The 23,938-nt window shown below is 37.6% G+C and overlaps 2 protein-coding genes across 4 annotated transcripts in view; one reads left to right on the top strand and one right to left on the bottom strand.

Annotated features, from left to right (window-relative positions):
* Positions 1-262: 262 nt before the first annotated feature.
* LOC139142022 (cyclin-dependent kinase 8-like) lies at positions 263-22,665 on the bottom strand. Of its 2 annotated transcripts, none has more exons than XR_011554281.1 (12): positions 22,363-22,661; positions 20,246-20,327; positions 19,388-19,498; positions 18,454-18,594; positions 16,119-16,176; positions 15,520-15,651; positions 13,728-13,941; positions 12,867-12,939; positions 12,068-12,165; positions 11,153-11,237; positions 10,498-10,841; positions 263-4,858 (listed from the first exon to the last, which is right to left on the bottom strand). XR_011554281.1 is itself a non-coding variant. In XM_070711807.1 (12 exons), the coding sequence occupies exons 1-12, from the start codon at positions 22,488-22,490 to the stop codon at positions 4,727-4,729; spliced, it is 1,359 nt and encodes a 452-aa protein (XP_070567908.1). In that variant the 5' UTR covers positions 22,491-22,665; the 3' UTR covers positions 263-4,726. The 2 variants fall into 2 exon arrangements, 1 of the variants encoding a protein (XP_070567908.1); XM_070711807.1 differs by having other exon boundaries at positions 10,498-10,602; positions 22,363-22,665.
* A 192-nt stretch (positions 22,666-22,857) lies between these two features.
* The window catches only part of LOC139141981 (protein MMS22-like), a 51,431-nt gene continuing 50,350 nt past the window's right edge, over positions 22,858-23,938 (top strand). The window contains exon 1 of one of the 2 annotated variants that reach the window (XM_070711765.1): positions 22,858-23,166. The gene's annotated coding sequence lies outside the window, so the exon portion shown is untranslated. The remainder of the gene's footprint in view (positions 23,167-23,938) is intronic. The other variant, XM_070711764.1, reaches the window with a different exon arrangement.

Raw genomic sequence — 23,938 nt, 5'->3', positions numbered from 1 at the left:
TCCTGTCATAATCTCATAAATTTGGCACCGTTTGTGTTCTTGAAAACTGCCAATCAAATGATGCACCCTTGCCATTGTTTTCTGTGGTTGGATCCATTGCAGGGGTGTGAGAAGCCATGCAAGTGTCCAAATACAGATATGCAATGCCAATGGCTCCAGGGATAGGTGACACAGGCCACCTGTTGATGGCATCCACACAGACCCTACCATACAAATGTGAGTGGGGCATGTCTTGTGACAGATGATACAATTGGACACTGCATTGCATCGAAGCAGTATTTTAATATAATTTAAACGTAATACACTGAACATCAAAGAGACGCCTTTCCAAAATCTCTACAACGGATAAGAGCCTCTCTTTCACCCGTTTCTAGCGATAAAAAGTCACGATACAAAAAATCACATTACACAATATCCAGCCAACTCAACCAAACTACATAACAGAGGAAAGCAAATTTACAAAACATTATTTTGTCGGTCCGTGTGACTTAACAAGGAAAACAAATCTACATACCACTCATTCAATACACAGACACTCGAAAACAATAATCGGATGTCTATGCTTTACAGAACTTTGGAAAAATCAAAGGCTGTTACACTTTCTTGGACAATTAAAAGTATTAATAATCTTTTAAACATTTATGGGATTTGTGCTCGTTTTTTGTATTTGACTTTATGTGCAGTTTTCGGACGACATACCTTCCCAGAAATCTCACTGTGCATTTTACTATAAAGAGTTATGTTGTAGCAGGCTCTCTTGAAATTCGGAGACTGCTTGCTGAGGTACATTCCGGTGGAATTAATAACAAAACTGGTGACAGACGATGAAAACCAAGGATGCAAACATGTCTGCAGTTTATTTTGTTTGCAAATTATGTCATGTATGAAACAGTAAAATGAAGGCAGTGACTACATTGTGTAAATGACTTAGTGTTAGTCTTAATGCCATGTCATGACCTTTGACCTCTCTGACTGGTAGCAACACGGTGCTGTCCTTTGTTATACTGAGAAAAATAAGATTTACAGATAGTTAATGTTTTTTCAGCCAATATCACGGCTGTTGACAAATCTATTTATCACTTGGGAAATGCTTAGTTCATACATAAATCTGGATGAATTCAGGGCATTTCATGGAGTTTGACGATAAGTATACACGTGTGCTTGTTTGATGAAGCCATGCAGTTGATAAGTTTTTTTTGATGAAATCAACTGACTTTGCTATTCCATTCTCTGCAAAGTATCTCTCAAAAAACAATATCCACTTTTTAATGTTTTTGTTTATACATTAAGCGTCTTAGCCACTGTTTGCAGTGCATGGGTCCTGCTACCAACACTGACATACATGAAGACTCAACCGAACAGTATTTGTGACAGAAATTACTGATTGACCCTCAGATCATCGACCACTGCCTTGGATTTCGGCAAAAATTGTCTCAAGTCTACTGTGTTGTTGAAGAAGTAAACCAATCACCCCTATTTCCCTGTGCACAGGTCCAATTTCTCCCATTGGAGACAATAGGGCTGTTCCAATGTTTCACGGTGAAGGGGGTTTGATGCCATGCTGTTTGTTCATCTTACATTCAAAATCATCTTTTGATTTTACTCAAATGTATTTTTAGGCCACTTGTTTTTTTGGGTGCAACTGATGAAAAAAATGAATTTAAATACATAACAATGATGACGTGCATGTACTTCTGTTTGCTTGTGTCATCAAAGTTAATGAAACATCATTTCAATTCTATAAGTATCTGGTTCATAAGAAAGTTAGCAAATAGCTCTTCCTGCCAAATGACACCTACATGGTATCATTCCTTGATGACTTCGGGTCCAGAAACATAAAATGGATTTTTTCTGAATGTGGGATTATCTCATTTACACTGACATAGTTAAAGTATTGGTAATTATTTGATGTTTGTCAAGCAAGCACAGCTTGTGTGAACCAGTCACATAGATGAAGTCCTGTGTCGGTTTGGAAAAAGGAAAATGTAAAAGTCTGCAACAGGAAATTACAATCAGTTGGGGTGTTCGCATTAATGCTAGTGTATGGGATGATAAAATTTCTGGTTATCGAGCATGAGGAAGGCAAACCAGCAAAAGGGGCCAATTTTGTACTTTTACTTGGCCACAATAAATAACAACCATGACCTGTTACCTCCCAAGTCCCTGTAAATTGGTCCACAATCATCATTGATAACAATGGGTTTGGGACAAACCATTGTGGTGAAAGGGGTTAAAAATGTCTTACCTGAACAGAATTTACTGACTAATGATAGTAGCTATGATAATGAGATAGTGCTTTCCTAATCAGAAAGACATGTAGGGACAGACACTTAGAATCAAAACTTTTAGAGTTTGTTTTAGTCTACCAACTGTGGGGCTCATTTTGAAGCTCATGAAGTGAATACAGCTTTTCCTGCTTTCGGTGAAAATTGAATGTTTTTCTTCATAAAGGTAACACAGTGATGTTGGCCATTTTGAAGAGTCAGTAAATATAGGGTAATTTGCTTCTCTTGTAACAAATTTTGCACTTTGACCTCTGATTTTTATTGATTTCCATGAGATTGGTTGAAAGTTTCCTTATGAAATGTTTAAGCTAAAGTAAATTGTTTAATGCCCAGGTGCACAATACCCTAAAAATATAATTTAACTCTACACTGTCTCATGAGCAAGCCATTTCCGAGGAGATATATGTAGGTCAGTGAACTTGAAGTGTGGTTTTCAGAGAATACTGCAACGTGGGTGACTATCACTCCGCCATCTGTGCATGGTGCTAATTAGCTATGAAAATTTCACAGCAGCCCTGATGTTGATTGCTTACAGTAAGTCTTTGCTCCACACATATTTGAACAAGGTCACAGCTGTTGTGAAATGTTGGCGCCTTTTCATTTTAAACACCAAATAAAGTGCATGGCAAATAAAACAACACCCTGTGGATTTCATTTATTTACTATTTCCTGTCTACTCAAGGGAATGTGAACGTATTATAAATACACTTTTGGTTTCATTTCAGATTATGTTATTTGATAAGAAGTGCCCTTGTTTACTGCAAAATAATGACTTTTTTATGGTCTTATTTAGATGCTGTGGGAGTAGAGAGCTGCAAGCCAGAAAACAAGCTTAGCTCTGGTGATTATTGTCCACAAAAGACGTGTACTTTGTGTGCCACTCACTTCATAACCCCTTTCACTACCATGGTTTGACCCAAATCTATTGTTGTCAATGGTGAGTGTGGACCTGTTTACAAAAATTAGGGCTGGACAGGTTCAGATATTCTGAGCAGAACTTTCTGAAATCAAGACCTGTTGGCAACGCAGAATAGCAAGTACAATAGGATACAGAAAGAACTTTTGAAACAGTCAGTCACAAGCTGGGTTGTCTTCCATAGTCTATATACAGAGCTACAATTTTTCAGCTCATAAAGCTTTCAATAAGGAAACTTTAAACCAATCCCTTTTGAAATCAAGAACAAAAATCACGGATAACCGTAGAAAATTTGGTGCTAGGGAACAAATTACCCAATATTTACCAACTCATGAAAGTCAAAATGGCTGCCATAGTTGTGTTAACTCTATGCGGGAGGAAATTTTAGATTTTCAAAAAAAAAATGAGCTGGTGAAAACTTTACCTACTCAATGAGCTTCAAAATGAGCCAAAAAATTGGCAGACCAAAACGTATTGTAAAAGTTTAAAAGCCTGAATATTTGACCCTGAGGTGCATTCTAACTTTAATTTGAGTGGGAAATCTTTTCTTCTCTTCACAATTGAAGTGATTGTAATGCAATTTCCACAGAATCTTTTTGTTTCATGAAAGACACTGTAATTGGGCTTATATTGGGAAATTTTGCAAACAGTTGTGCCTTGTTTTGGAAAGAAGATATTTTAAACGGGTAAGTATGTCATACATATGTTCCTTTTTAAATACTTTGCATATATCTGAGACCTTTTTATTTGACTTCACTTATTCAATTACATGCGTGACATCAGTGTCAATGAAAAAACCACCATTTCTTTGGATTTGTTTGGTGTCATCTCAGCTGTGTTTAATGCCCAGAGATCAAGTGTTTACCCACTTCCTAATCCATGATGGAACAGCCCTAGTATTTGCAATGGTCTTTTTGGACCTTCATACAAGGACACAGGGGTAAGAGGGTTAAAATTGTGCATGGGTAAAAAGGTGAGTAGCACAACAACTCAAAGTCTAATGGTTTTTATGTGCAATGCCTTTTTGGCAAAACATCTACTGACCTGAACACTAAATATCACTGATGAACTGGAGAGCTATAATTGATGAGGAAAATTTCATGCCATGGTACAAGCCCGCTTGTTTTACAATACTGTCTTGTATTTTGCAGAGATGTTGCAGCAGATCTGATGGATTCAACATTTACAATTTGGGAAAAGTGTGGCCAGCACATTCTATGGGGAAGTAAGGTGGATGTGTGGGTGGGGGGGAGGGGTGGGGGCAGCTGCCTAAACAATGGCAGTTATCTACTCCCATCTTCTCCCATAGTTTGTTGAGATTGTGTTTCTGGTTGTCTGCCCTCACAATGTTTATTGACATTTTCCACAGTGTGAAACGTTGTCATAACTGTTGTTAAATACCCACATGACAATATGCTCTGTACAATGGGTACCAGCTTACGCCATCTCTGAGCACACAGGTCTGACGTCTGCACTGAAGCAGGATTATGTGATGGCCAAACTGTGGCTGTGAAGGGGAGGTGTTTCAATATCGGTGCCCTTGACTGGTGTAGACTGTGCTGCTGGTTCCGTGTACGTTTCCACTGGAGGAGTATGACATAGCATTCTGGGAATTGGTTTGACCTCCTGATCCTTGGTAGCCCTGCAGTACGTGTTTCTGTGGGAGAGAGAGAGAGAGAGAGCAGGAAAAATTAAAATAAGTGGATACAGCATCAGTGTTTCTGCAACGCACTCCTAAAATTGTAAAATTACAATATGCAACAAAAAAATCAAAGATTTGCAAGGAAATTGGTTCCTTGATCAGCTAAATTGAGTTGTTGCTAAATATCATGAAAACTGTTGATGTTCTGGTACCATATGTGGTTAGCTGAAAACTTCATCGGCTAAATCACATTGTACGTTTCTATACAACCACTGCAAATGTATTGAACACAAAAGTAGCAGTTCTTGTGGGTAAACTTTGATCTTTTCTTATCAAATTTCGACAGCATTTTATTTTACAACTCTGAAAAAAGAACACTACAGAGTTCTTGTGGAGTATTTTACTGTTTATTTTGTTGTTATTAGTTTTGCCAACAGCTTATGGTGAATTCCCCAATAATACTGAAATGGGCATTGCAGCACAATAGCACAAACACTCATCAAGGTTTGAAATCCATTCTCATATGTTCCCCAGCTTTTGAGAAAACACACTGTATATTTAACTGACATGAAAAAAGTTCTCCTGTGTGGATATTCTTCTTCACGACATGTTCAACTTCTTTTATTGTGGTATCAAGTTGCAAGGATTTGAATTTTGATGGATTGGCTTACACAGAGCTGCAGATATATGGATTTGTGGATTATTGTAAAGGTTAGCAAAATACATGTACATACAGTGTTTTGTTTCTAAATATTATGCTAGGATTGTAGGCATATCATTCACGGCTGCAAACAGAATTGTGACAAATTTCATCCGTTTTACGCACCTGTTTATGGTTGAAGGTTGTGGTTTCAGCCTTTGACAGGCAATCTTTATGATTTCCATGGTGATGTTGGCAGTTAGTAAGAAAGAACCATTTAAATTCATCTTTTATGAACACTTTCTGAAAGTTTTGTAAACATTTTCAAATTATATGTTTGAATATCAGTAGTAAAGAATTAACAGTATACAAGCCTTCTTTACTTTATTTTGTGTGAAACTATAGTCTCAGTTGTTCAAATATACAGTACAAGGGTAATGAAAGAACACTTGCTAGCAAGTGGTGAGGGCAGAATATACACACATTCTTAAGGTAGAATGTGCTGTAGGGACAGATATTCAGACTCTGAAATTTTTTCCATTCTTGTCTAGTCTACCACTTGTGGGGACTCATTTTGAAGTTCTTCGTTAAACCCTTTGAGAGCCGTAATGTTCCCACTAAAATTTTAGTGCAACATTTTACCATTTTTTTATGAATTTTCCTGTAATTTTTTGACAATTTTGAACAAAATGGGCATCACATTCATTGGCTACAGTTTTTTATCAAAATTTTGGCAAAAATCTGAAAAAAAACTGACTGGGGTATATTTTGAAAAGGCGACATAAATTGACTTTGGCGCTCAAAGTGTTAGGCAACGTTTACACTGTATTAGCTTTGTGAAAATCAAAAATTAAATTTTCCACCCTTGAGCTAACACAATGACGGTGGCCATTTTGAATTTTCAATATTGATAATGTAAGGTAAAGTGTTTCCGTAGTATTAGCATTTGTGCGATGACCTTTGCTTTACATTTTTCATTGAGAAAAGTTTGAGCAAAAGTTTAAGTCTTTTAATTTTGTGATGTGTACTACCATAACATGGACAGAAGTGTCACTTTGAGCATGGGGAAGGAGGTAGGAAAATTTTAAGTGTTTGGCAGGACTAATAAATATTTTCTATACTTGGTTTCTTAAGCTTTTCTAACTCTTTCCTTTGCATTAGCTGTTCAGACCACACCACTTAAACAAATGTGCATCTTCTAAGAAACACCATAGGATAAGTTACATTGGTAAAGCTTGACAGTAGAGTTGGAAGGAATTTAATTAATGTTGGTGGTTGCACAGCTCATATTTTACCGGTAGTTTGGCGGAAAATACAGTATGGTATGACCTATAGGCTGGTATATGCACAAATTGATATGGCGCGAGGAGGGTATGGGAAGGTGGAACTGCAAAAACACATATAGACTTATAAACGCATGCTGCAAACATAGCCCAATTAGTGGGCTACCCCATCACACTCCCCCTCCCACACACACACACACACACACACACACACACACGGGCCAATAATGGAGAAAGTGGGACAGCGTTGGAGATGAGATGGGTAAGTAATGAACTGAAGAAAAGAATCTAAAATGACGCCTAAGCAATGAATAACAATAGACTAGACTGACGCAATTGAACAGATAACTAGACCTATGATGCAGACATCGTCATTGGTTATATCTCCATAATTGGAACTATAGTCAATAATGACATTTGTAACATATGCCTACAAAACATAATTAAGAACTTTGTTATCTGTTCGGATATGGAAACTTTATGCCGGAAAGGTTAATCCTGACACAATACTCAAATTGGCTATTGATAAAAAAACCCGGACCAGCTGTTGATTTGTAAACTGAATACAGTTGTGGGTGTATCCAAGGATGTACAAATTGTTGTATTTGTTAGAGCACTGACAAATAGCTACATGTAATTGCAGGAATGATACGTTCATTTATTGACAACTAATTTTAACTGTGACAAAGCTGTGGAACCTCCATTCTCATTGAGGTTGTTAGTACTGGTGCAATACACTGTGGCACTGGATTGTGAAAAGGAATGCACTGATGACCACATATCAACAACTGCTGATGGACTGAGGGCACGTCATGCCTATGGGACAGTTTTTCTGACACACAATTTTCGGTCTGTTACCGATGTGGACTCATCTTTACATGTGAATATAGTAAAGGATATTTCCTTTGTCTTGCTTTTGCGAAAATCAAAAATTGTATTTTCCCCCATGCAATACTCACAGGATATGGTGGCGTTTTTGAGTTTCAAATATCAGTAAATGTTACGCAGTATGATACTCTAGTACCAAACTTTATTTCATAAGTCCTGATTTTTAGACTTTTTTCTTTCTTTCTTTCTGATTTTACTCTTGATTATGAAAAACGATTAAAAGTTTTCTGAGGAAAGTTCCTGAAAGTATTTAAAAGTTTGTTTTGGATGCTTGTATGGCCTTGCCTGGATGTCACATGCATGTAGGTGAAACATGGCACCAATGACCAGAACTGACTATAGAGTGCTGACTTTATATGCTGTCAAAGTGAATTAGACCGTTCTAATTTCAGTGAATCTACTAAAATACCAAAAAGCCTTTGTCATATTCTATATCATACATAGATGCATATTTGTAATGCTTTTGTAATGAGAAGAAAATATTCCATTGTAATGAGCACTGTGTTACAAAAACAAGAATTAAATCCTGCTAACAGTATTCTGATTCATATTTTGTTCAAATTGAACTTAAAATTAAATTTGCAGCTGCAGTTTCTGTAATTCTACACTATATATGCAGATCAAAAATTGTCGCAAAATACAATATGTTGTACAAACATTTGTGACAGCGGTGCAACGATAACGATACATTTGTCATTCTTGATGTACGTGATTGCTCTTGACTGTTTTAAACACTCATAATAAAGAAAGACTGTTACATTCAGATTCATGGCCATAAGAAGTTTTCTAGTGCTGTCAGTGTAATTAGCCAACTGAAATGATGAAACTAAATGCAATGTAGTTCCACTGATGATGATTTATGGAGCTATCCATGTTGTCATGTTTGACTCACACAGTGAAATACCACATACAGCTGTTGTTTTTTCCAGATGTTACATTAATTAAAGGTGTCTAATTTCTGAGGTATTGTTCAGACATTCTCTGTGAACAGCTCAATGCCACTAGACACATTATAACACGGCATTGGGAAGACTCATTTTCTTTCCCATCTTTTGTAAATCAATGATTTACCCCTTCTCCAGCTTGGTTTGTCCCCAAACTCATTGTTATCGATGGTGATTGTGGACCTGGTTACAGGCAATTAGGGGTGAACAGGACTCTAAGGACCTTTCAGGACATTTTTTGGCAATTTTTGAAAGGCTTTTTGAGATCCAAAATGCCCTTTTCCAGGAATAAATTTTATTATATATCATTGATTATATCATTTCACATACAATTTTTAGGATATCATGAAGAAATTTCGAAAATCATGAGTGGTTAATCAATTTTCCAGGGCTTAACAAGACTTAATTTCAATTCCATGGAGATTCCAGGAGTGCATAAAACCTGATTGTGTACTCCCTAAGAAATAAAACCTAAGGAATCCATCTCATGAACATTAAAATTTCTCCTTTCAATTGTTAGATAGAAACCATCATTACTTATGTACAAATTTCTCTTCACCCATTTATTGAAGTAATGTCCATATTTAAATTACATTTTCTTCTTTTGCATGTTCATTGTATGAAATCATGTGCTGTATATCCATTGATGTGTTAACCTGTAATCAAAGCAAGCTTATTCTGCTCACCACCAATTTCCCGTAAAACGGTCCATAACCACTGTTGACAACAATGGATTAGGGCAAAACCATTGTGTTGAAAGGGTAAAAGCTTTTGCTCATACTCTGCTCAAAGAAAATTTAAACTGTTCTCACTTGTTATCAAGAAGAAAAATTGAGATCATCATGCACATTTAAGGATTAAAGAAGCAAATTTCCAGAAATCATCTGATATTTGAAATTCAAAATGGCCCTACAGGATGTGTTATACTCTTTGGGGAAAATTAAAATTTTGGTTTTCATAAAAACAAGCCAGTGAAAACTTTTATTCAACAGGTTGACGAGTCTACACTGGTGGCAGACCACAAAAGAATTGTAAAAAATTGATTGTCCAGCAAACAACCTCTAAAGTGCATTCCAAGTTAACATATTTTAATTCTAAGTTTTCTATGCAAGCTTTTATTCATAGGGTCATTGAAAAACACTTTACGAACTATTTGAAGCTTTCTCATATTTTGAACACCCAAACTGTAGGCATTAATGCTTTTCCGGCCGGACAGTATCACATCCCCATTGGCAAAGTCAATAAAAAGTATTAAAACTACAAGTATTTTCATCCACTTGGCTCAGTCTGTTATAGTGACTTTACTCTTTAAAAAGAATGTTTACAGCATCTATGTTGTCAGGGGCCTTAACCCTTTCACCACCATGGTTTGTCCCAAATCCATTGTTTTCTATGGTAAAGTTGGACCTGTATACAGGGAACTGGGGGTGAAAGGTTTAAGGTAGAACCGGCAATTCTCTTACCAAATCACCATAAAAACCAGGTTCACCGTGCAAAGTTTGGAACCAGTGAAACAAATTACCCAACATTTTGCAATATTTGAAATTCAAAATGGCTGCTATTCCTGTGTTAACTCTAGGGGGAAAAAATAAAATTTTCGATTTTCGAAAAACTAAGACAGTGAAAGTTTTTCTATCTCCAAGAGCTTTAAAATGAACCCCCACAAGTGGTAGATCAGAAAAGAATTGTAGAAGTTTGAGAGACCCAATATCTGTCCCTGAGGTGCATTCTACCTTACGATGTTTAACTTTTATTAAAATGCACCAAATGAGACATTTTGTGCTTCAACAGCTTTAACCACTTTGACCTGATAGTGAAATATGAACTTGGCAGGATAATGGTTACATTTCAGGCTATTTTGTATCACTGAATGTCTGTGTGAGTGCCTCAAATACCTACCTGTTGCTGTTGGTATTCCTGCTGCATGATGGGATTTGAGGAGCTGGTAGAGGGCGGTACAACTCGTACTCTCTTGGCATTGGGAGCATGGCTTGACGACCCAGCCTTGGAAACAAACAGAAGTCCGAAATACAAGTATGTTGTGAAATATCAGGAAAGGTAATATTCTACTGTAACTGAAAACCGCTTTGTCGGCCTTGACATCACAATTATATCCACTTCTGGGGTAAATTTTGGTGGGTAAGAACAGCATCATTTCATATGACCAGACAGAATGAGATCGGTACCGAGGTGTGAACGATCTGAAAATCTTAGTTCTGCTTGACAGTGTTTGAGTGTTTTGGCTGAGATTTTGAGAGAAAAGAAAAGAAGAGAAAAGAAAGACAAGAAAAGAAAAGAAAAGAAAAAAGAAAAGAAAAGAATAGTTAACTTGAACAGTGAACTCTCATGAAAAAGGGTTAAACTTTAACTGGTATTGCCTCAAATTCTCTGTCGAGAATATACAGTCATTCCAGATGATCTTCATCTCTAACCTGCAATAATTTTTGCTACATACTTTTGGTGTATAACAACTGCTAGTAATAAAGTAAAGAAAATGAAAGGAAAGTCTTATAGATATGAAAGATCTGAGGAAAGAACACTGATAGTGACCTACCTTACTAGCTACAGATTTGTCATCATTATCTTCATCGCTTAAAAATTCTCGTTTTGGATATGGTATCGGCATTCCTGCAAAAACACTACAAAACAAGAGAATATAATCAGTAATGAGCAGTTTATCAGACAACATTCTGATACCAAAGAAGTAAATTTTGATGTTTCTTTTCACACACTACATCAAATATTAGGTTCAAAGACTCAACAAAGGGAGGTGTCCATGTAGTTGAATTCATAGCGCCCTCACAGTGCATATCAACAGAGATGTTCACTTGACTGTGGAGGCGCTTCAACTTCAACCTTCACAAGTCTGCCATAGATGTTGGAAAATGTCATGATGTGCTGTGACACTTTCTTCATTTGTCCATTAAAGTTATACAAACTGAAAACATCTTGCTATAGTTTGCATCATCATAAAGTTACGGTAGACTGCACCTTGGAGACATACCTTTATTTGAACTTTCAAAACTTTTACAGGATTCTTATTGGCTACTACTTGTGGGGGCATATTTTGAATTTTATGGAGTGTTAAAGTTTTCACCGGCTAAGTTTTGTGAAAATCATGAATTTTATTCCCCCCCAAATAGTGATAACACAAGGATGGCGGCCATTTTGAACGTCAAATATCAGCAAATATTGATCAATTTGTTTCTCTTGTACCAAAATTTGCACAGTGATTTTTATTCTTAATTTTGAAAGAGATGGTTGAAAGTTTGTCTGAGGAAAGTTTGAGTAAAAGTTAAAGTCTTTCACTTTCAAGGTGTAAACTACCTTAATCATACTACGAAAGGAAATTTTTGTGAAAAAAAACTTGCTGATTCAAACTAGGAGAGCATATGTGAGTATTTTGAAAAGTTTTTCATTTATGTGATTTTCTGGGTGAGAATGATGTGTTGAAAAATGGCAGCCTTACTCTTGGGTTGGTAGAGGTTCTTCCAGGAAGTAACTATCTTCTAAGGCTTGTTCTGAGGTGATTCGTTTTGTCGGATCCATTATCAGCAACCTTGAAAGCTGTAAAATGTGGGGTGGCAGAAATGAACAGATATTTGTCAACGGAAAAATGTGTCGTTCATTTTTTCAGAACAGAATATGGTAAGCATAACTGTTCATGTGCTATGCAAAGTTTGATGCCGATCACTTCTGGTATGTATTGATTGGAATGACTGATATAGGTATCGCTAATTAGGCCATGTCTGTGACCTCTTCATGACCCCATATCCTGTTTTGTATGTACTACAGTATTGAGGAAATGCAGCGTTGTCTTTTGCAAGGGAGTGAGAGGCGGTGGAAATTCAGTACAGAACCTGGTGAATATGTCTGGCTGTTGCATTGTTTCAAATAAAACTTGTGGATTCAACCCAATGAATATACCAGGATGTAAGGTCACATAGAGGTCATGAAAATGGCTAAATACAAAGTACCACTTCCTTTTCTCAAAATATGTATTCTTGGTATATAGTTACCTTTAGAGTTTTAAAACAATGGTTTAAATACCTATCACGAAAAAATAAGTTAGAAGTAAAAAACTTCTCACTTCCTTCTCAGCATCTACTGAGTATATTCATATGGACTTCTTGTCATTCCATTCTCGGTAACACATTTAGTTCAAAAAATTTATAATTTGAGGAAACAAACACTTATTTTTCCTTCATCATTGTTGTAACTTTTAAACAAAGATGGCGTTCTTGGGATAAAACCTGAATAGCACTTACCAAATGAAACGCTTTGCTGTCCGCCTTTATCTTGAATTTTTCCATATATTTTGGCAAACAGCAACTTGAGTAACTGTAAGAATTGAGGACAATGACATTATACTTACAAAGTCCCTTTCTTTGAAACTTTGCTGGCAATGGCATAACTCTGAAAGTTGTCTGTATTGTTTCTGAACATGTAGTTTCACAAATCTTCAACACATGATAACAAATTTGATCTACGTAAACTGGGCTGCATAATAAAAACGAGGTCATATTTCACTCTTTACAAACTTTTGTGGTGAGATGGTTGAAAATACTCTGCTCTTCCAAAATTTCTGTGTCAAATTTTTTTAAATTCTGTAAAATCTACCTTGTTGTGATATTACAGTTTGTTAAACATTTTGTTGTAACTACTACCTTTAAATGTGACATAACTCTGTCTCCACTTCTTATAAAAGAAAGAAATTCAACAAACTTCTATAGAACTACCCAACAGAACCAAATGTAGAAAAAGCTTAAATTAACTTTGACAAGACTGAAGCAACCTGGGTCTATACTGTCATATTTCTGACATCATAATCCGTAATCATAATCCTAGGTGGTCTGGCTGTTTTACAAAGCTATTGGAGGCCCCCTAGAAACCTCCAGTTTTCATAACAATGTTTGAACCTCATATACTTCAGGTGCACCTACATGCAGATCTCAATAAAAAATTATTATTCATTAATCTAAATTATAACTTGTGCTTTCTTCTGGAGATGAACATGCAATATTAACACTAAGATCTCCTCAAGAAGATTTCAAGAAACTAATAATTTTAAAAATCTTCATTTTGAATTGTGCATTCACCAAGAGATAATCAGGAAAATAAACTCATACTTTGATCTCCTAAAATCTTTCATTAACGTGCCATGTTCCGGCATTTTTCGGATGTCTTCCCAATCCTTCTCCTGCGGGAATCCCATGACGTTGAATATTCTGTCCAGCTGATCATGGTGGTAGGGGTTGCTGGTCTTAATGTCTTCTTGTCGACAGTGGAAAATTGGTTCTGAGGTCAGTAATTCGGCAAATATACAACCAATGGCCCAGATATCTGAACAAGAAAGGATCCAAAAATGAAATAAAAAAGATACAACTGTAGTCAGGTGGCGTTATACACAGTTAGTTGTAGTGCGACACTTGTTGCACTATTTATTTTGTTACTGCCCATTACAGTGTTCAGTGAGTTTGTTCTGTTATGTTTCTATAGACCTTGTTATTGACTGATTTGTGTATCCGTCCAGTAAGTGTTTTGTGGCAGGAATTGGCATTATCACAGTTAAACGTAGCATGACGTAAGTTCATAAAAATACCTGTCTTGATGTTCTCTTCAGTGGTAATTAAAATTCAAAGCATGGATAATATGTATAGTTTAAGGTGACAGTGTGTAAAATACATCACACACTGCTAGAATACTGATTATCCCTGGGTTACTATAGTGCAGCAGAAATAGACATGAGAAATAAATCTGGATCCCTACAAAGGTGATATATATGAATGTTGGCCGTCTGTGTAAATTTGAACGACATTCTTGCTTTGGAGAAACTTATTATTCAGCAATGCTTCAAGTGCAATTTGACCATTGACTATTCTGATAATGCAAACGCTGCAACTGTTTTAATCCTTTTAGTGTCAATATTACAGCTATGTTGACGCTATACATCTAGATATTATATTGTGCATGAAATACATTGTTCGTAAACAAGAAAGTTGCACAGGCGTAGTTAAGCTGATCCCCCTCCCTATACCCTTTTCCTGCCAAGTCCATATTCAGCACCAGGTCAAGATGGTTAAAATGAATGAAAGACAACGTATTCCATATGATGTATTTTACCATAATACAGTACATTTGAAGGCTGTTGAAAACATAATACTATAAAGTTGATTTTTTTGGACAAAAGATGCTATAACATACCAAGCCAAGTCGGTGAAAATACGTTATGTTTTGGCTCAATACTGCTTTTTACTGACTTGGCTGATGGGGAAGTGGTACAGTTATTACTGTCTGGCAGGAAAAGGGTTGAAACACGTTTTACTTTCAATTATTACTGCACTTTTGAGGTGATCCTTATATGAGGCTAAATTGTACTAAATAAGGCGAATCTGATGCACCTTACAAACCTTTACCTGAAAACACTCACAAGACAGATAAAGTAAACACATTCAGTACATACTCTGGAAAGGAAGAGAGATCAGTTTTTTTGTCTATCAGAGCAGATATTTTTTAATGCGTGTTCATTTCGAATTATGGACCGATTTTTGAACAGACATTTTCAAAAGCACAGACGGGAAATACCTCATTGGAAAATAATAAGTGGCAAAGGCTGAGCAGTTTCCATACATTTTTGAACAGAAAGCAAACCTGCCCCTTATAAATGTTAGAAATGTGTGCATATGAACTCTTTGACCCCTAAAACACCATGGTTTGACCCAAGCCCAATGTTACCAGAGGTAAGAGTGGACTTGTTCAAAAGGAATCGGGGTGAACAGCTTAACAATACAGATTGAGTACATATTGACACACACAGGCACTCAACTCTATGGAGGTCAGGAGGTTCACTTCAAGTCACGCTGTGACAATCAACACCTCAGAGCCTCGAGGCAGAATATGGTTGAAAAATTCAATACCTACCAATTGCTTTAGTGTAATGTCTGGCTCCCAGTAAGAGCTCTGGAGCCCTGTACCAGAATGTCACCACTACTGGATCCAGGTCAGCCAGCGGTTTCAACGGTGAATTGAACAGTCTTGCAAAGCCCATATCAGCTGACAAAATAAACGACAAAACTCAAATTCTACATGAGAAGGCTACGATATTTATTATATATTAGTGATGAGTGCATGATACACACGGGCTTCTTGATGCTACAGGAATACATGTTTAAGAAATAATTAATTAATAGAACTGTCATGTCCAGAGTGTTCCTCAAATCAGAGTCTTCTCTGCCACATTTTGTAAGTTAATGAAAGCTGACATTCTCGGTTGATGAAGGCTAAGTCAATTTTACTGAAGATAGAATATCCCTTACAAAATCACAGTCTTCTCCAGCATATTTTATAACTTACCACCATTTAAGTTCTTTTGATGAAGGCTTAACTTTTCAAGATAACACAAAATGCCTGAAAAGTTTGTTAAAATAAAATAAAAAGATTTGGGTTACAGGTGGTAACATGTAAGGGAATATCTACAGCAAGAGAGAATTGGCTTCCGCATCCAAGACTTTTTCTCTTACCAATTTTAACTCTTCCCCTTTCAGGTCCATCTCCCATTACAAGTATATTTGCTGGTTTCTGAAAAATTGTTAAATGCAGCATTAGTAGGCGTTAACTTGATGCCATGCTAAAACAACAGTTAAAAACTATCTACTGTTGATTGACCAATCAGAGTGCTCAATTCAGGGTGTTTTATTTACTCGTAAAGCCTTGGTCACCAAATTCAAGAAACGAATGACAGCGCCGTAGTAAAGTACAGTCCAATCAAAAGTGAACATGTCATATTCTGTAGACATCTGGTACGTTTTAATATTCAAATTTGGTAACACAGCGGAAACCAGCTGCAACACAAAATCTGCTGTGCCCTAGGGCATTTATATAATGTGCCCTAGGGCATTTATAGGATGTTCCATTACATTGGAAGGCTATTCAGGGTTTGCTCTGGCTACTCAAGCTGATTAGCCTTTTTGGCTAATACAGTGTGAACACAAGTAGCCAGATTTTTCTTTTGAGAGGTGAGGTCAAGGGTCACACACATTCATCTCGAAGGGTCAAAGGTGATATCATTAAATACTCAAGAGTAATGATAACCAAATATTTCAGGTCTGCCACTTTCTCATCATCATATGTATCCTCAGTGCTGCTTTAATAGTTCAATAAAAAGAATGCTTCGTATCAAAACTCATGCATGACTATTGAACACCACTTGAACTTTCAAACGTCATCCAAAGAAATTGTGAAGTACAAAAAAATACAGAAAAGAGTAACATCCTCAAGATCTTCATGAACGTGGCATGGCATGCCATGATCACACTGATATTGATACACGTCCGTGCATGGCCAAAAGACAGCAAAACTCAGTAACAATTTCCAAGCTAAGTAAACAGTGTTTTACAAAGCTGTTTTAAATCAAACTGGTTTGCACAATCCCTCGATATAGAAGTGACATTTTGGTGACATTTCAGCTTGAATCATACCTTGAGATAAATATAAACGTGAAACAAAGACATCATGTGTGCTGCCATTCACGTTCAAGAGCATGGTGTGAACCCGTGAACTGGCATGTGCATTGGCTGCACGTAAAAGCAACTCTACTTTCCAAGATCAAACGGTCCGTGTCTTGTTAAAACAACAGCATAGCAGTGAAAATTGTAATGGTCACCGGTAAAACCGCTCTTCACAGATGAAAGGATGATCGCTGAAAACAACTGAAATTGCATGTTTAGACTTGGACTATGACAACCTCCCGGGAAAACAGGACAGCGTGAATGTGAACAATGGCGGACGTAACTAGAGTGGGACTATTCTATTTAGGTAACGGGGACATTTCGGAGGGGCACAAGTACATGTATTGGGTATACGTGCCATTTTGCTCACGATACTATCACGGGAACTTCGATGTCCCATTAGCTTCTTTTATCTGAAAAGTAATTTTACCAACTTGTACGACCCATTATACTCTGAAAACAGTGGCAGGGCTTATAGATGAGTACGATAGTACTATGGCGGAAGACTTCCCAAGAAGTAAAACAAAACACCGCAATGCAACAGAACATCGTAGAACAAAGTGACCGAACGTACAAATTTTGAGTCGCCAGTCTGGCGATTGTTCTGACCGTCTGAGTTGCCAATGAGTGAATCAATTCGCCATTTTGCCGTCTGGCGAGCGGTAGCGCGAACACTGCTATTTCACGAATAAAAGTTTTAATTCATATCCTAAACATGTTACATTGACAAAGGGGACGGTTGACGTAAACACATTGAAAACGAAAATATATCAGTTAGGGGCGATAGTTTTTAAGTCGGATAAAGCCTGAGTACGAGGGCTCTTCTGGTATATAAAGTCCAACCCTACGATAAAATGTCTCGGCCTGCGGCCTCGACATTTTATCGTTGGGTTGGATTTTATATACCAGAAGAGCCCTTGTGCTCGGGCTTTATCCTATACCTAAACTGGCTCACATTTAATACAGAAGATTATATTCATTATGCAATTCTCCTGCTATGGTATCCTAATTCTCCCTTCTTTTTCTTCCCATCGTGTTCTTTGTCGCATATCAACACACAGCCTGATACAGCTGACTGTAAATCCAAATGAGTATATAATGTCTGCACATTTATCTGGAATGTTTTGAAAACTCTTGCATTAGGTATGAGAATATTGAGAATAAAGAAAGTAACGGCTGAGTTTTGGCTTTTTTGAAATTCAGAAAATTTCTTCACAAAAACTAGAATTCTCTCATAAAAATGCATGGCATTATGCTCTTGTAGGTAAGTACTTCTGTTCAGAGCATTTACATGTAGAAACAGTACTCTTTGAGTATTTTGCAAGATATCAAAGCTTTAGATCCTTACCAGATCTCGATGCAATACCCAGTTTGCATGTAGATACTGTATACCATCCAATATTTGAAACAGCAGTGATTTGACCATGGTACGAGGTACTTGCACTGCCTTCTTATTGGCCTTTGATGCTCTGTGATACTTGATGATATGCTGTGAAATTAGATTACAGGCAAAAATAAATGTGACATATTTTCGGAATGGAAAACTGGTATATCACAGTTCAAATGCCATCTGGTTTTTTGTAAGCAGCATGTTGCGGGGCCAAAGGCTAAAGTTGTCCCTTTTATATAGGGCTGTTTGCAAATGATGTCATTTTTCTCTCATGAATATGCAAAAAATAAATACTTGTCAGCAAATTTTATATTGCATTATAGGAAATAAAGTAAGAACTATAAAATAAATTTTTAATTGACTGCAAATTTTGTAAAGAACGCCAGGAAAGACACATTACTAGCTCCGCAAGCTGTAAGCCATGCATGTAGCATTGACAAAATTTGTCTGAATTTCTAGCAGCAGTGTCCAATGCAGCTATTTTCAAGCTGCCTTGAACAGCCCAAGATGTTTGCCTGGAAAACAACCAACAACCTAAGCCTATAGTAATAGAATATTCTTTCGGGTGCAAGGAATTGGTGTTTGGTTAGGTTTAAGCAACCACGTGCAAATAAGCATGCGGTATTCTTGTCCCATTGCAACAATATATCATGATGAATGAAAAATGTTCAGTTTAAAGTAGGCAGACTTCTTATCAAAAGACAGACTTGCAAGATTAGATAGGGGTATTATTTGGCCAAATGCTAGCTGAGCTTCTTGATAGGTCTGTTTTTGCTGTTTGTGTGATTTATCATTACATATGGAAGTACAGATTATGGGATCAGAGGTAACGGAATGTGGATTTTTCTGCTCAGACTGTGAGGTCAATATTCATCAGGAGGATTGTACTTACCCAGAGGTCATGTTCTGAGAAGTCAAAGAGCAGCCAGACCTTTCTGTCAGAGTGTGACAAGAAGACTCGGATCAGACTGATGACATTGGGATGTTTCAGTTCTCTGAGCAGCTGTACATGTAAAACAACAACATGAAACATTAGTGATGAAAATGAGATGAATACACTGAATAAGAATCTTTAGATCTTATTCTTGAAACTTGTTTGTCAACAGGGTGTCTTATATGGCTTCCTTTAAGATCAATACTTGTTACTGCTAGATATATATGTGGGATTTTCAGGATTCTAAACAGTTTCCGCCTGAACAGTAACCAACCTGGTAAATATCCTATTCCTATCCTTGACAATCCATATCTCCTGATGTTTTAAGTCCAGTGGGTAACCCTCCACGTACTGGCTCACGGATTGGAGTTTCCTAGTGATGTTCTCGGACAGTCATATGATGGATATCACTTTAATTCTCTCTCTCAACTGATCCTGGCCCAAACTGGTGAATGGGAAATCTCAGGGTGGTATATGTTGTGGGGGTGATATGTCTTCGTGCAATTTCAAGAAAACTGTTTTTATATACACCAGGGCAAAGTCTGATTTGCTTGTGTCTTAACAAAACTCAGTAGCATAACAGCAATTATAGCAGGAAGCATTTTAATCTAGCTGTATAACAGGAAAAAATGCGTAATTTAAGAACAGTCATTGAGATTCCAAGGAGTCCTGGAGGCATTTGCAAATAGGATCCAAGTCTAAAATTTGCATACATTTGAGATATACAAATATCCACATCTCGGATTGCAGCAATATCATTTAAAACTAAATGTTTTGCAAAGGCAAGCATCACAAAATAAAGTAGTATGTATTTACCTCAATTTCCCGGCAAGCAGACATGGAAATTCCGGTGCCTTCTATCAACTTCAAGGCATAGAATTCTGGCTGAGAACCATTACTGTAAGTTAAATCATAATGTTATAATGGTGAAATTTTGAGATTAAAAAAATGCTGACATAAAAACATTAAGAATAGTACTAGTAAGTAATGTCCACCAATTGCAAATCAAATGTGTGAAACAGTTATAACTTTACCCATGAGCATGCAAGATGCTCTTCTTATCTTCAATTTTGTGATGATCTGAAGCCCTTCTCTTCCTTCAGTCAGATTCCGAACAAAATACAACCGAGAGAGAGGTAGGGCTTCAGATGGCAGCTCAGCTTTCAATGGCACACTATTGGCTACTTACAACTCAGCTATCATACAGCCTATCATTAACACAGGTAACGCAAGTCCCAACTAAACTCATTAACGCAGGTAACACGTCCAACCTAAACATGTCTTTCATGTGGTTCCTACTAGCTGCTGTGTAGCGTCGGCCTACGGGCTGGCGCTAGACAGTCAACACAATAGAAGGAGCCACATGGCCTGTGGGCTACAATTATTGCAGCTTGGTTCATACAAGCTCTATGTGCATACAGTATTTTGTCATGCCAAGTAGAACAAACTGTGCATGAACCACAGTTAGCACACATGATTGTGACAGTATCCGTATTCCTTGGGCAACAACTTGTCTGTGAGTCCTTAGTGGAAATCCAGTGTATCTATTCAGTGTCATAGAATACATTGATCTGGGCATTTATGTTCAGTTGTGCCTCCTCTGACTTGCCCTAGTGCACAACAGGAATCACGGTCTTGCAGAGGGGTCCAGACACTTCACACCAAAACCAGTTCGCCCCACACAACTTCGTCCCAAAACCATTTCGTACCAAAACCACCTCGTCCCAAGTACTACTTCGCCCAACCCAACTTCGCCCCAAGTACCACATCGTACTAAAACCACTTCGCCAAAGTATAGTACCGTCAACTCGTCCTGAAACAACGATGTTACGACGTATCATGAGGTTGTTTTTACTTACAACTTGGAAGCATTAATGTATTAGGACATTTGGCTACCACGAACCATTTATTGTTGCATGAAACCATAACTATAGAATAAGAAAAAGAAACACGCAAATTCTACAACTCAGGTGCCGTGCGCGGAATTGCACGATGTCAATTTCGCGAAATGCGTACACTTGCAAGATTTCAGTCCCAGGATGACAGGAAGGTGGTTTTTTTCAGCTTTACCAGTTAGCGATAAGTTTCGGACAAAGTGGTTTGGGGGACATGACTTTTGGGGCGAAGTGGTTTTGGTACGAGGTTGTTTTGGTGCGAAGTTGTTTTGGTGCGAAATGGTATGGGACGAGATGGTATGGTGCGAAGTGGTTTTGGTGCGAAGTGTCTGGGAACACTTGCAGACAGACATGTCTGTGTTGAATTCCCACAATGGGGGATTGGCTTGATTCTTTTGATGGAATTCAAAATGCATTTATATGCATACATGTGTAGTCTTTCATAGAGGTTTGTTCAGCTGCAGGCATAGGCAGTCAACTTTAAAAGGCAGCCGAATCTTTGTTATTGGATCAAATGTAGCGAAAATTCATAACTGATTTTGATTGGTTAGCACACTTGCCTCCACAGGCATTCGACTCAATGCAAGCGAACCGTCACTGATGCAATCAGTAAGAATATTCATATTGTACTGGTTGACGGTATGCTTGCATTGAGTCGAATGCCTCTGCTTGCTTCTACTCCTTTCTTCATATATCTTTATACATCCATTGTTAAATCAACGCTGGTTATTTGCAGATACATCATTCAATGTGTTGCATTCGTAACGAAAAGCCATATCAAGTTTTCCAAATTACAAACCATGAGTTCAGGCACTGTATAATTCTATCAAGGTTACCATAAATATTGTGATGGGAAGAAGCGGACAGCCTGATGACTACATGTTGATTGTGATCAAGTTGTCCACATCTCGACATCTCTTCGAGGGCCTCATGGCCCATTGGTTATACAAACGAACACAGCCACACAACAAAGTGCAATGGAAGGTCTTGTTTATAAACCAACTGCTTATGTAATAGCCACCACCTTGTAAGACATACCTCTTCTTACGTCTTGCTTTGTATACATGGCCATATGTGCCTCGCCCGACTTTCATCCCTTCGAAGTCGTATTCATCTTCTACACGCTCTCTCTGCTCGGCAGTTCGCTTTTTGAACTCAAAGTCCATTCTGCTTTTGTAAAACAAAATGTCACTCCCTTAATGTCATAGACTGAACATCGTTCCTTTATTTTATATACTAGTCGCCTCTAATCGACAAAAAGTGCAGTTTCACGTAAAAAAATTGCGAACAAAGCAGTGACGACTGTCTCACTTCAGTTTGCTCGCCCGCGTTCATTTGTTCCAATCTCTTTCCTCCAGATTGATGTACTTAAAAAAAAATTGTTTAACTCGTTCCTTTCACATCAGAATCATTTAAATTTTAGTTTAAAACAACTTCTAAAAGGTTGCTACTAATTCATATATCTAATATCGATCAAAAAGTAGCAAAATTACAGTAAACTTTTCTCAAGAAGTAGTTAACCCTTGACACCGGAAGTAAATTTATGGCGGGAGTTTAATGTTAGTTCAGTTGCCAAATCGAGACTTCACTCGAGGTCGCTCTCAGCTCAACTAAATCACAGCCGTCGTTTGTCCTGACCCTTGTATTCATAAGGTATGCATTGAAGCCCATTCGCAACCAGTTTTTGCGACAGTCTGTGTTTAAGGAAGGAGGTCGTGCTACATTGAAGTTAAAGCATCCCCTGCAAATCCAGTTAGTTACGAGTAAGAGCTGCTTCTTCCATTGCAATATGTATGTCAACCTGTAATCACTCGGCGGAAGAAGGCAGAAACAAACATGGAGGTAAGAAAAAAAATCAAATATACCTGCAATGATGTTTCCATGAATAGTACTTCACTTTTATTTCTGACTGGACGTAACGATTCTAAGGGGTGGAGCAGTCTTCCAGTCCCCTCAGGATATCAAGTGGTTCACCCCATAACGTGGCTGGACCGGGGAAATTGACACGACCACTGTCTCTAGGGCACTTCGGACTGTAAATCTGAACTTCTGCATATGAACCATACACTCAGTGTGACAGTTTTCGGACGACCTCAGTTTTCGGACATATAATGACATGCTGTTCGTTGTACTTACTTCGCTCCGTATTGCTAGCATTTTACAAGTCATGCTACTGCATTAAGTCAGGTGACGCTGCATGCCGTCCGTCCCGTTTTGGATAGTTTTTTTTTTTCGGTAGAAGCTATTTCAGACGCTACAAACTTGGCGAAGTTAGCCACACCGTACGATGGGGTCCAGACACATCGCACCAAAACCAGTTCGCCGCACACAACTTCGTCCCAAAACCATTTCATACCAAAACCACCTCGTCCCAAGTACTACCTCATCCAACGCCACTTCGCCCCAAGTACCACATCGTACTATAATTAGTATAAACCACTTCGCCCAATGTATAGTACCATCAACTCGTCCTAAAACAACGATGCCACGATGTATCATGACGTTTTTTTTTGCATTAATGTGTCAGGACATTTTGACTACCATGAACCATATTTCTTGCATGAAACCATATATGGTATGTATTAGAGAAAAGAAACACGCAAATTACCAAATG

This window comes from Ptychodera flava, chromosome 10 (genome assembly GCF_041260155.1).
Source record: "Ptychodera flava strain L36383 chromosome 10, AS_Pfla_20210202, whole genome shotgun sequence".
Taxonomy (NCBI): domain Eukaryota; kingdom Metazoa; phylum Hemichordata; class Enteropneusta; family Ptychoderidae; genus Ptychodera; species Ptychodera flava.
Note: the sequence above shows the minus strand (reverse complement) of the source record. Positions and strands in the feature narration are given on the sequence as shown.

Coding starts and splice junctions, on each gene's coding strand:
- LOC139142022 (XM_070711807.1), bottom strand. CDS start 22,490: ATGGACTTTGAGTTCAAAAAGCGAACTGCCGAGCAGAGAGAGCGTGTA. Junction 20,328..22,362: donor AAAGCAAGACGTAAGAAGAG/GTATGTCTTACA, acceptor TTTAACTTACAG/TAATGGTTCTCAGCCAGAAT. Junction 12,166..12,866: donor ACAGCAAAGCGTTTCATTTG/GTAAGTGCTATT, acceptor CACATTTTACAG/CTTTCAAGGTTGCTGATAAT.